General features: G+C 33.2%; 1 protein-coding gene across 2 annotated transcripts in view; it reads left to right on the plus strand.

The window, feature by feature from the left end:
* The first annotated feature begins 3,531 nt into the window (after nt 1-3,531).
* Nucleotides 3,532-13,709, plus strand: part of LOC106720011 (nuclear hormone receptor FTZ-F1) — a 75,798-nt gene continuing 65,620 nt past the window's right edge. Inside the window, exon 1 of one of the 2 annotated variants that reach the window (XM_014514546.2) lies at nt 3,532-3,895. In XM_014514546.2, the coding sequence (XP_014370032.2) occupies nt 3,721-3,895 (175 nt within the window). In that variant the 5' untranslated portion in view covers nt 3,532-3,720. The remainder of the gene's footprint in view (nt 3,896-13,709) is intronic. The other variant, XM_014514542.2, reaches the window with a different exon arrangement.

Genomic DNA, 13,709 nt, shown 5'->3' on the forward strand with positions numbered 1-13,709 from the left:
TTTTATTGTTGTATTATTATTGAATTATTATGCTATGTATGGTATCGTTTCTGTAATAAATACTTATAAATTGAATTGTTTTGTTTTGAAATCGAAAAAATATTGTCAAGTATCAAACTTTATTCGTACCAAAAGTGCCAGCCCTTGAGCCTACAGCGGTAAACTGATGTCTGACAAAAAGTTATTATTTTTCTCAACCTGACAACTGTTGAATTGAACCGATTGTTAGACAAACTTACTTTTTTCTTTTTCAACCTGTGCTGTATTTCATATTCGTTTATTAGTTGAATTTTGCGCACTATACTATGTATAAGGGCCAAAGTAACAAATTGATGATTTTTTCTTTTTTATGTTAAAAGCTACATCTTAGTCTAGTTAACAACATGCACTAAACAGAAATAGACATTTACAGGTGTCAACGTGTTTTTTTTTTGCTTAAGTAAAAGGGTCTATGCGGCATCTTTTCTTATATGGTTGAAACTTTGAGAGCCAAGAAAAGTTGTTAAATTTTCACATTCGCCTTTATTTGTAGGAGCCATCTATATGCAGAGAAATAAATAAACGTTGCCTTTAAGAAAAAAGGCAATTTTTTAAGAATATGTATTTAAAAAAATAATTGATTAGTTGATAGATTATATTTCACACATATTTTGGGCTTCTTTTTTAGAAATGAAGTTAAAAAAACTTGTGAGCCGTCATGGTACGCCTGGCAGATGTGAAACATCGTGTGTGTACAAGTAATGTGCATAAAATATTAGATATTATAATTAAATAAATAATAATAATAATGGTAATGATAATGATAGTAATGATAATAATTATAATAATAATAATATTAAGAAAAATGTTTAAATCAGAAAATTAATAAATATGTGGAATAATAATAATAATAGTAATATTAAATATTCAATATTATTAAACTAAACACATGAAATATATATATATATATGTATACCTTAGTATAGCTTGGCGACCCGTCGCCACGGCAAGCGTCGCCACGCCAACGATTCGGTTTAAAAGTGATCCTATAGATGTTTCACATCAAAAATTGTCGTAAAACTTTCTTAACAACATTCTATAATATACATAAAATCCTAATAATATAATATAACATCCAGATTAGAAAATGCAGTGGTGAGTATAAATTAAAGTGTATTCAACTACAATGGATGTTAATTGTTAAAACCGTGAGCTTCAAACGCCGATACACTAGCACAAAAACATCCTCCGTCTCTTAAAAAAAAAAAAGATATGTAAAGACGTTGGAGGTCGCTGGATGCGGTAACCAGAGGACCACATACTGGGGATCTGGGTAAGACGTATGTCCAGCAGTGAACTGATATGAAAAATACGATATGATATGGTGATAAAGTTGACTCAAATAAGCATTTCAGCTTTAACTTAAATGGATAAAGTATGTGGCAATCGCATGTGATACTATACTAAAGGTTGTCGCGGCATTAATAGAAATGTGCAGAATTTGCAAGTCCAGCTATAATCCAGTCCAGTAATGTGTTGGATAAGTGTAATTTTATTGATAGACACACAGTACTTTGTTTACATTTCGTAGGCAAGGCCGTTTATTGACATAATTTACCTCAAAAAGATCAAATGTTGACAATACTTATACACAATATTATAATTACGTAATGCTTATATCATTGCAAACACCTGAACTTGGGCATTACCTAAGATTGCCTATATAACTTAAATTTTTTATCAATTAGTTAGTTTTTTTCGGCGAATTAATTCCCTTAATAATTAAAAACTTGTAACTTTAAAATAGATTTTTAATGACATGAATTGAACTGTCTTCTTAAAACATAATATAAATTGGCCTATCTAATTTTAACGGGTATTTCAAGTAACCCATATGATTTACCAAGTGAATGGTGGATGAACTCAAAACTTTGCGGATTATTACCATAAATCTTAGGTTTACCTTACTGTTGTAGTCCACTGCTGCGATTAGGGTTGCCAGGTCGCCAAACCTACTAGCCGGACAGACCAGCCAGTTTGGCGGGACATTTGAGCAGAAAGGTCAGACACCCTATATTATTTAGGATTTTATCTCAGTATTAATAGGTACACTCTCGTTTGGGAAATGTAAAAAGCCTAACAAAAGCCGGAAAACCGTTTATATTGGCCGGACACGCAATCAAAAAGCCTACCTATGTCCGGACTTATCCGGTCGCCTGGCAACGCTAGCTGCGATACACTTGATATGACAATAGAAATGAATATAAGGGTCTCTGTAGTCGAAACTTACTGTTAGATAGAATTACCCGAAGTTCAGGATTTTACAATTTACAGTAATCTTACTAATATTATGAATACCAAAGTTTAGATTGTTCGATGTTTGAATGATCTTGATGAAATTTGAGACAGATGTAGAATATAGGCTGGAAGAACACATAGACTACTTATTCTTTTTCTTTAATTCCACGCGGACGGAGTCCTGTGCGATAACTAGTCCAGATATAAAAATGTCGGAGCTGAGAACTATAACGAAAGGTATAGTAATATAAATTATTATTTGGCATGACTTGATTATGTCGATCTTTCTGTCTGATCTAACATAATCTTGCAATATCCGAAAAAACAATGAATATCGATAATCTAATGACCTGGCTGAAAAGGAAGGAAGGAAGAAAGATACACTGTGGTCCAGCAATAATTTAGATCTGCGAGTGTAACCTATTAGCAAAGTCAAAAGTGACAGATGGCAAATGGTAAATGTTTGGCACTTGACATTTTAAACCAAGGGGTTGTCACAATGACAAAGGAAGAAATGTTTTAATATTTTATTAATTAAAATTATTATACTAAAGAGATACACAAGGTAATAAATAAAAAAAAGCTTTTAAATAATTCTTTTTTTTGTAAAAACAACCTTATAATTATTTTATAATAATCGCACTGCCATCTAGTTAGGTTTTGTTAAACAGACGATAGTTGTATTCATTTCTGTTGAAAGGTATACAAGATGTCGCTAGCATCACCGGATGTATTGCGTCCGCGTCAAAACTAAAAAAATTAAGATTTTCTTAAATATTACTAAAATATTTGTATTTTCTACCGAAATTCAACATTTCTTCATTTTTTTATAATTTTGATTCGATGGCCCAATTTGAAAATAGTAATCAGAACTACTTTGCAATAATACTTATACAGATTGACCTACATTTGAAGCCCTTGTGAAAGGATTGTGCAACAGAAACGGTCATTTATTACACAACACAGCGTATTCATGAGCAAATGTAGTCATTTTGCATCATTTACATGAATTTTTAAGGTTGTACTGAATGTTTCGGAATAAAGACGTTAAAGTACTTTTTAGTTTTTTTCACGGTATATCTAACACATACACTATAAAAAAAAACTAAAATGCATTTAAAATTACGATTATGCATATTTTCCAATTTTTTTTTTCAAAATTAGGCCATGACATACTTTTCTCGAATTGGGTTAATTTCTTGTTGCCCTTTACCGACTTATTTCAATGTCAGTCATGAGTAGAGTAGTTCCACTGAACCCGAGTTATGTCGGAATATCAGTGTAAGTGAAGTGGCCTAGAGACCTACATTTTGTGTTTTTTAAGGTATTGAACGTATTATCAGGAAAAAATTAAGGCTGAAACATGAATTTAGCTCCTTAAATGAAGGTTTATAGTTTTCCAAGCTAAATAATTTAGCAATTCCGGTTGACCGTCCGTAAATAATGCACGAAGATTCTCCGAAAATGAGTGTCGCGCAGGGTCTGGTTGCCTCCAGTAGCCAGGCGAAGAACGAGATCGCTATGGAAGTTCCAGAATATGAAATAACTTGTGTGGAAACGAAATCAACTGAAAACATTGAGATGGAGCTGAAAATTTCCTATGTGAATCCTACTAGCGGTATGTATGCATTTTTTTCTAAGAAGCTATAATTAACACGTTTTTAAATACTTATATTTCGACAATTAATGTATGCTATTTTTATTATAGGGTATGTAAGCAAAAGTATGAGTAGTAATTGTAGTATTACTCTCAAGAGATTCAAGTTGGAATTTACCTTAACAGAGTCTAACCAGTCATTGATTTTCAAAAATTGTAATTTTTCTTATTGTAATTTTGATCGGGGACATGAGGCACTAGGGAAACGTTTAAAAGTGTGTCTGAAAAAAGAGACAAGTGGTTGTATAATAATTACATCTACATTGTTGTGCGTATGCATTGAGTCTACAGGCTACCTGCTCGTACGCTCGGTTGCACGGTGCGGCAACGTCGCAATTGCTTTTCGCGCTATCCTACGATGGAGTGAGTTGTGTGAAACAGGGTTTTTTAAAGGTTTTTTTCGTCGGATAGTCGTAGCAGCAGCGATGCTCGGCTCCAAATTAAATGATAAGTTTAATATACGATGAAGTACCAGACAGTGAATGAGAGTTTGCACCGTAGTCAATGGCTGAGTCCGTTTTGTATTCGTATGGTGTGCGGGGCGGCGTCGCTTTTTGATTTCGTTCGGTGTCAGTAGGGCACGTTTGCTCGGCTGCGACCGCACTGCAGTGGAGGCTCTACGCGCTTGTTACACCGTATTAAGTAATCGTCCTGGACGTAACGTGAGGTTGTTTTAGTGTATATCAACTCTTACGAGTGTTTGATGTATACTAAATCAGTCCGTGTTATAAACTATGAGTTGCGCGAATATTTCGAACATTATCGTATTATGTAGGCCGAATTGTGATTCTGTTTGGAATCTTATAGTCCGGGTTATTAAGTATATCTCTCGACATAGTTTTATGTAATAATTGAAACTCTCTTAGTCATAGACGTATTAATTATCTTATTTAAATTATCTTTCGATTGTACATAACTTTGGGTTGAAAATATTTTCTTCTTAGACTTTCTTATTCCATATTTTCTTAATTACTTACTACTATACTATACATTATTTTGGCTTTAATCATCCATCCATTAATTTTGATTTGAAAATACTGCTTTCGATCGTCTCAAGTATGATGAAAATATTCATAGGACCTTATAGAGATAACACGACTTTAATATTTTGTTGTAATAGCATAGAGTGTGGCTTGGTTATCTTAATGTATAAATGCTATATCAGAAAAAAGTATTAAAATTACATGTTGCCTTTAACTATACGGTTTCCGTAAAATAGACAGGTTAATGTTTGTTGGTATCAAATCTTGACAATTTTGGCATCTGCCCAGTTTTCATATTGACCCTAATGTAAAATTTATACGTTTTATTATTAAGTCTATTTTAGGCTCTACTTGAACCCGTTGTGCATACAGTCGAGTGCTTAACCGTGCGTTTCCATTGCCAAACACCTGACCGAAATATATTGTTATATTTGTTTTTCCAAAAGAATGAGTGAGATGAGATGATGTTTTTGTACAGTTTTGGAAACGCCACACCATATGTATCTCACTTAGTCTCTCATTGTAACTGTCGAGGTAGACATGAGTACCTACATCTGTCAGTCTATTTGTACATAGATATATTTATGTACAACATCTTACGAAATAAATTCCGGCTTGGTCCTCCACGCGTTCCTGAGAAAAAGGGTCTTAACAGACAGACAGACAGACGAACAACAAGACTGAGAAAGACGATATCAGGAGTTGCCTTGGTGTTTCAGTTAAAAACTTTTTAAGTTACACTGTAACTCTACTCTCTAACAAGTTACACTTTAACAATACAAATAATCAACATGCAAAAATATGTATGATAATCTTACTAATATTATAAATGCGAATGTTTGGATGGATGGGATAGATGTTTGTTTGTTTGAAGGTATCTCCGGAACGGCTCAACGTATCTTGATGAAATTTGGCGCAGATGTAGAACATATTCTGGAAGAACACATAGGCCACTTACCTATTTAGTTTTTTTCTTAATTCCGCACGGACGGAGTCGCGGGCGACAGTTAGTAAACAAATAATAAGATAAACAAGAGTAAGTTTGTTCAACAAGCAATTATTAATTATAGCACAATAGGCACGCTATTAATAGGCGTAACAATGTTTAAACGCTTACCTAGGTGTAATCTTAGCCGTGGCGACGATACGGTGTTGTGTCTGCTTCCTATTGTTGACATTACATTTCTTTGATAGTCATTAATAATTTCGTTTATGTATGTAACTAAGCGATTATATTATTACGTCTCACTATATTATCATTTAAAATCGGAAAGAAGGTTTTTTTTTTATTATTTTGAGCGATATGGTTTCCTATAACATTTTTGTTGCGGCAATACTGTCCCCGGGCTGAGTGGCCAGTGCGCACCGCGCTACCTTTTTTCGTCTATTATTTTTTTTACTTTTCTTTCCGTCACTGTTCATTTTTTATATACGTCTTGTCATTGTAAAAAAGAAACCATACAAGCTTTTGAAGCAGACATCGCGCATCATTATTTTCCACACTGCATCACTTCAATCATTTCACGAACACACGATCAACGATCGTGGCAAGAATCCCGTTTCGTTCATAATTTTTGACTATTACATTCTTTTGAGAGCGTAGGTGCCTCAGGGGTTAAGCACTTGACTTGTAATCTGCAGTTCATGGGTTCGAATCCCGCCATGTATCAATGTGTTTTTCGATTTACCTACATAACTACATTAATCCGACGGTTTTACGGTGAAGGAATACATCGTGATGCAACGTGCACATATCTGTAAAGAAATTTAGAGATATGTGTGAAGTCAAACTATAGCCTAGTCAACCCTAACTTAGGGTAGTTTCCGAGCCCCTCAGTGATGATGTATAGTGATGATATTAACATCCTTTTGTAGTAAAATGTCAGAATAGAAAATAAAATTACGCAATAGCTACAGTTTGATACTTTTATCTTTTGTTTTTATCCCTAACACTAATAAATATAGAAGTCACTTTGTCAGTGTAAGGAGAGCGCGTCGGTGGTGTATAAATACTGTGATAAATTAAAATTTATTTAACGTTGCATCGCGCGCCGATTCCTTTGTTCGTTCATGATGAAATTTAATGTTTCCGTAGTCGTATAAACATTGTACCATTGTGTGCACTTTTATTTATTTCCACTTGCTGCTGCAATATTTACTTTATAACAAGACGAGTTAGGAAAAGTTGTCTTATGATCTAATAAAAATTATGTTTAAAAGGAATATCTCTGAAAAAGGTTTTTTCATATGCTTTATTTTGGGTAGTATCTACCTAATATAACTGCGAAAGGTCATCGGAACCGAAACGAAACCAAAATTGCACTAGGCTTACAGACCAAAACCGAAACTAATGTGGAGTAAACTCCATTTCACTTTGTTACGTTTTCATTCATTTCGCTTTGCTCTTCGTTTCCGGTTCACTTTCGAGGCAGTGTGTTAAAGACGTTCCTGTGTACGTCTACATGCAGTAAACTCTTATCATCAAAGTTCGTTTGTCTTTGTTTTCTATATAAAAAAAAACATCGGATTTAAATTCCTCACCTGCGTGATATCAATGACTCTATTGTAAAAAATCGTTGATATATTCAATATCAGTTATAATTCGACAGGTTCGCTGTTTCGCTTTAAATGATATTGACATATTATAAATATTAAGTTGAGGTTGAGTAGTCAATTTACCTGCCGCAACCATATTTTGCTTTTAGTCCATTGGCCCTCGTATTGTTTGATTTTTAAATCAATATTATATAATGTTACTAACAAATAAACAACGCTCAACTTTTATTTCATTGATAGACATCAAGGCGCTCTCTTTAATTATTATATACAACAACTCAAACATCTGACAAGTATACTCAATGACATATCTAAATAGTACACTTTTAAAATTTCAACTTTTAATCACGTTCTACACCTGGCCACTTTACTCAAACGTAATGCTGAATAAGTCTTCTGAGAGATCTTGGTATTTCACCGCTTGAGCGGGCCTATTTTATAGTATAATGTTGTTACGAGCCCTACCATTGTTATATTGCATATTCATTAGATGGAAGGATGTATTTACTCCATGTGCAAGAGTCCCAGCGAAAGTGGCATTTACCGCATAAACACTGTAATTAATTTCGTAGTTCACTTATTGTGTACGACAATTGTGGGTTGTCAAATCTACCATTGTCTACATTTCTGCAAAAAGTTTTATTTCAATGTTGGTCAATTTGAAATGTACATTTTGTTAAGAATCAGCCTAGAAATATAAATCTGGAATATGGTGATAGTGTTTAAATTTTTTTTACATTTTTACATAAGAAAAACTTGGCAAATGTATAAAAGATTTCTTCTTTATGTATTAATTGTTTCATACATCGAACCTGTGTACACTGAAGAGCTTGTCTAAAAATAAATCATGAAATGATTTTTTTGGCACTGGAAATCCAAGATAATATTTGTAATATTAATAATAATTTGGAAACTCTAATAGCGAACATAGGTTAAAATTGACTATTGTTCTATTTCGGTGCAAGTTACACGACCTTTTTCCATGTCTAGAATCTGAAACAACGTGACCCAAACTAATAACAAGTTATTTGTTTGTAAACTTTCCTAATGCAATGTTTAACATGTTCTAAATAAGTAGTTAGCTTTTGCTCTACACGGGCACAGAATGAAGATAGAAATATGTAACTATGGATGCCAATGCAACCTTTTCAGTTCATGATTGCCATTGTCAAGGGTAAATAAGTATTTTTTTTCATTGCGAAGTCGAATGCTTTGTTGCGACTCGAAGCCGTCGCAATAATACGAAAGTCGTGATCAATTTGTTCCAAAACGGAGTAATTAGAAAACATGTTTAGATTTACATTTAAACATATTCATAATCTGTTGTGAACCAAATAAATTGTTAAATGTAAAATAAAACGCTTACGGCCCATCCCGAATAATTGAAAAGGTCAGCATTGTTTTGTTTATTAGATACTAGCTATCGACTGCGACTCCATCCGCGAGAGAAAAAAATATATTTAGTAGCCTATGAATTCTTCCAGAATATGTTTTACATCCATACTAAATTTTATCGTGATTTGTTGTGCCGTTCTGGAGATACCTCCTAACAAATACTCATCCATCCAACCCTACAAACTTTCACATTTATAACATTCGTATCATCATAATGATTATAAGAAAACTGTTTAAAAAATGTTTCTCTGATTTGTCAATCATAATTGCAAGGAACACGATATGTTTTATACAAAGATTTTGGTCTTAGAAACCAACGGATAAAATTCTACTTATAACTTTGATGCGGTTTATTATTCTGCTTCAGTAAACAGTTTATGCATCGGGAGATATATTCCGGCCGCTAACTTCAGACACGTAGGAACTTCAGATACTTGTTAACGACGAGTTGTGGTTTGTTATAACAAGCACATCTAACGCCTAGGATGCAATAAAATTAATTGCCACAGTTTGTAACATCATGTACACAGGTATCAAACAGATGTGACACTGCAAGTGTTAAGCCAATAAATCGTAAAAAAAGGCAAGTACATCGATTCAATGATATTTAGTTTAGTACCCAAAGAAAGCAATTTTGTGTAAATTGACCCGATAGTAAATCTTACTGATATTATGAATGCGAAAGTTTAGATGGATGGATGGATGGATGGGTGTTTGTTAGAAGGTATCTTCGGAACGCTTCAACGTATCTTGTTGAAATTTGGCACAGATCTAGAACATAGTCCGGAAGAACACAGGCTACTCAGGCTCAGGATTGCGTAGGAACCTACCCCTACCGACGTTTCTCTTCACATTATTATATATGTAATTCTTGTGACGTCACTATGCAATAAAAATGTGGCTAGTAGTTATGAAATATCAGTCCCTTTATTATTATCCAGGTTATTATTATAAACAATTGTTGGTCTGCCAAGCGTAACAATATTTATAATGGCCGCAGATAGCTACGTCCAAGTAATAATCACGCGCTCCACAGAGTTGATTACTTCAATTGTCCCGCTTTATATGAAAGTTGTCAGTATGCCCTGTATAGTATATATTATTTTCAATAATGAGCGTTATAACATATCCGAAGCCCTTATTCACAGTATAAGTTGTTCTATCTCACTGAAAATGTTTCATTGTTATGTGCAAGGCGTATTTATACAGGTATACAAATTGTCAGCCATTTTAATTTTTTATTCGTTAAACTTTGTGCAAGCGTTTGCGTGGAAGAATAAAAATAAAAACATTGTAATTTCATATATGTTTGAATATACTTTTAATTTTTACAACAATAGATGGCGCAACATGTTACCTTTGGCATCGATTCGTACCACTTCGAGTCGCTTGAGAGCTGTGGGGCTAGCTCGTATCTTTATCGACAAAATTTGTGCAACGCCTCTATCGCGCATAAAGTACACCGAAAATCTCATACTAATTGACATTGACATAGATGACGATACAAAGGCGATTATCACAAATATTCATGCTAGGCCCAACAGGTCTTTATATATTACAATTTTAATCTGTTTTTTTCACGTCATGTTTATTATAAAATAGAAAACTTTTCCTTCACCAATTATCCAAAGTTCCGAGACCGAAGCGTAAAAATATATTTTCAGTTGTTAAAATTTAGACTGCATACGGCGGTTACTCGTAAAGATACTCGTATATATCTTTAGTAACCTAGGCCGTCTTTTATTATTAAAACTTTTGTTCTGTTTTTCACTTTTTATGGAAATAATGATATTTATGTGTATGTCGTCAATACATGAACATGCGTTCTTATATAAATTATACTAATATTATAAATGCGAAAGCTTAGATAGATGGATGTTTGTTAACATATCTCCAAAACGGCTTAACGGATTTCGATAATATTTGCCACAGATGAACATCATTTGGAAGAACACATAGTCTGGAAGGACGAAGTGGAGGTGAAAAGCTAGTAAATTGTTTATTTCCAAAAATATTAATAGCCTTTTAAGTTTATTATAAGTACGTTATATAAAAGTCGATATTGAGAGCGTAATGCTTATTAGAGTAAACTAATAGAACATTTGCGATCTAAAAATAAAATGTTATCGAGACATTATTATCCTTCTAAAAATATCGAAATATAAACTCGTATAAAATATTATTGATTGAAACTGTTTGAAGTTTGAGCAGATCATAAAATATTTAAATAGCTATGAAGGTTAAACAATTATCTATTTTTATTAGCCCACGAGTTTGTTTTAAAAATAAATTTAAGCTTTACAATAATTATTTAAGTCAAATGGATGTTACTAGAGACAAAGAAATTTGCTGTACGAAAATTATTAAAATTACAATCTTATTCATACGAGTATTATAGATGTTTGGATGGATGGATGTTTGTTTGAATTTATCTCCAGAACGGCTTAACGAATCTTGATGAAATTTGGCATAGTTTATAGTCTGGAAAAACACATAGGCTACTACATATTTGCAACGTAATTGATAAACTACGTGTTTGATATTTACAACGTCAGGAAAATTAAAACTACCGAGTAACCTTGGCCGGATTTTTTTTTATTTTTACCTTATGAAATGTAAAATTACCGTTTTTAGTTGAAGTCGCTTGTCCTGGACCTTACTTATATCTGGTTATCTTACTAGAAATTTATAAAAGTAACATACATAAAAACGTAATGAAATTCCACGTGGATAGCTATAAAGGTAAAGGTAGACCGAAGAAAGTAAGGATGGGTTGTGAAGTAAGGAAGGAAGGAATATCTCCTTTATGCGACAGTCAGTGAATTATGAGGAATGATAGAGAGGTAAGTGAGAGTAGTACCCACTATATCAACCCTCCGAAGGGAAAAGGACAGACAGATGAGACTTAAATTGTGAAGCAGTTACACCGAACACGTATTTCTTGATATATCAATGTACTAAAAATGAAAATTTAGTACGAGTGCAAGAAATAAATCGTATCTTATTAGTTATTTTTTTTAATATGTCCTAAAAAACGAGTAAAAATATTCTACACCTTTTCGTATTTTTATTTAATTGTAATCAGTAATGTAGAGCAAGGTTGGTTCGTTCCACTCCGTTAATATAGAACAAAATAACTTGCCACGCAATGTCAGTGTTTACAAAGTGCTCGGGCCTATCGATGCACTCGGAACATCTTACGTTAAAGGACTTAAGTACACTAATCAGCGTGTAAACATGTATTATGATAAAATTTAAGTACATGTACAGTCCAAGAATTACATTCCATGTCCACTTAGGATCGAATAATGTACGTTAAACTGTCATCATTAGAGCTATCTATGTTGCTATGACAAGTTTGCGACTTTATTGCATTGTGGACATCAAGTGATACTTTAAGGACAGAAATGGGTAGGAAATGAACGTCCTCGACTGTAGGTACGTATTCGATACGCTGTACTCTTATCGTTGAATTATAAGACCAAAAATCTTTATATAAAATATCGTCATCTCTGTCATTATCTTTGACAAAACAAAGATAACAATATGTTTTATATAGGGATTTGGTCTCAAAATATCTCTAATATCGTCCTAATCTCAGTACAGTACTACATTCTTGTACGCCTGATTTTGCGTGCCTAGACCACATATATGCTAAAAAAATACTCACAATTTTATTCAAGTCACTTTATCTCATTAAAACGAGATTATTTAAAATGATTTACAATACACAAAAATAGGTTAAGGTTTTTTTTGAGGTTATGTATGTACATAATTAAATTTTATAAATATAAAATGTTATTTTGATTGAAATGCATAAAATTTTCAGTAAAATTCAGCATTACATGCAGTTATGTAATAACTCTTGTTTATGTAGAAAAACAATGTTTAGTTTATCAGCGGACCTCGTCTCTGACCCACTGACCTACTTAGCCGGCCGAGTGGCAACCGCTTAAAGCGCAGAGCGCGTCTGTGTAATACAGTCACACACAGTCATCAAAGTCGGGCGCACTTCTCATTAACCTAACGAATGAACAAATATAACAAACTATTATTGTCATAAACACAGTCTCACGTCTGACAACTAGTAATCTTACTACATGAGACAGCTGTTTATTAGGTTGTTAATGTGGGTGAGATAGCTTGTCACTCATAAAAAAAAACTTAGAACATATTGTTCAAGCGCGGCATAAAATCAAGATAAAGTATAATAAATAATACATATCCACGGTTAAAAAATTTACTTTTTTTTTTTTACAGTTTTTACAAAAATGCTACGGCCGCAATATCACGCAAAAATTCGAATTTGCGTTGTTGCCATAAAATGTCGTGGTCGAAAATTATTTGCTTACTATCATTATTATTAAATCTTTTTAAGTTGGCCAAAAAGATTAAAATAATATGAAAAGTAATACATATGTTTTTGGAACGAAGTTCCTTATCGCGCGTTGTGAAAGGGGGCTAGACGGAAAAAATTCTTACGAAAAGTTGTCACGACACTTTTTGCTATAGTAACCATGGCAACGACGTGACAATATATAACGAATATTCATAGAAATAAAATGTACTTCTTGTGAAGACTTAAGTTTTTTTTTTTCATAGAATAAACATTGGTTCCTTCACTAATTAATCGAAAGGAACTTCGTTCCATCCGAGTGTCCCTTGGCACCTCTCAAGTTTTTTTTCTTGGGATTTGACTCCCATAAACCTGATTCATATTCTTAATTTATAATATTCATTCTTCAATTCACGCTAACATACAACATCAATCCAAATAACACCATCAAACCATTCGGCGTCTCGAAGTCAACTAAAGTGAAGCCAATCGCATGAACTTCTTG

The sequence above is a fragment of the Papilio machaon genome, chromosome Z, assembly GCF_912999745.1.
Source record: "Papilio machaon chromosome Z, ilPapMach1.1, whole genome shotgun sequence".
NCBI classification, from domain to species: domain Eukaryota; kingdom Metazoa; phylum Arthropoda; class Insecta; order Lepidoptera; family Papilionidae; genus Papilio; species Papilio machaon.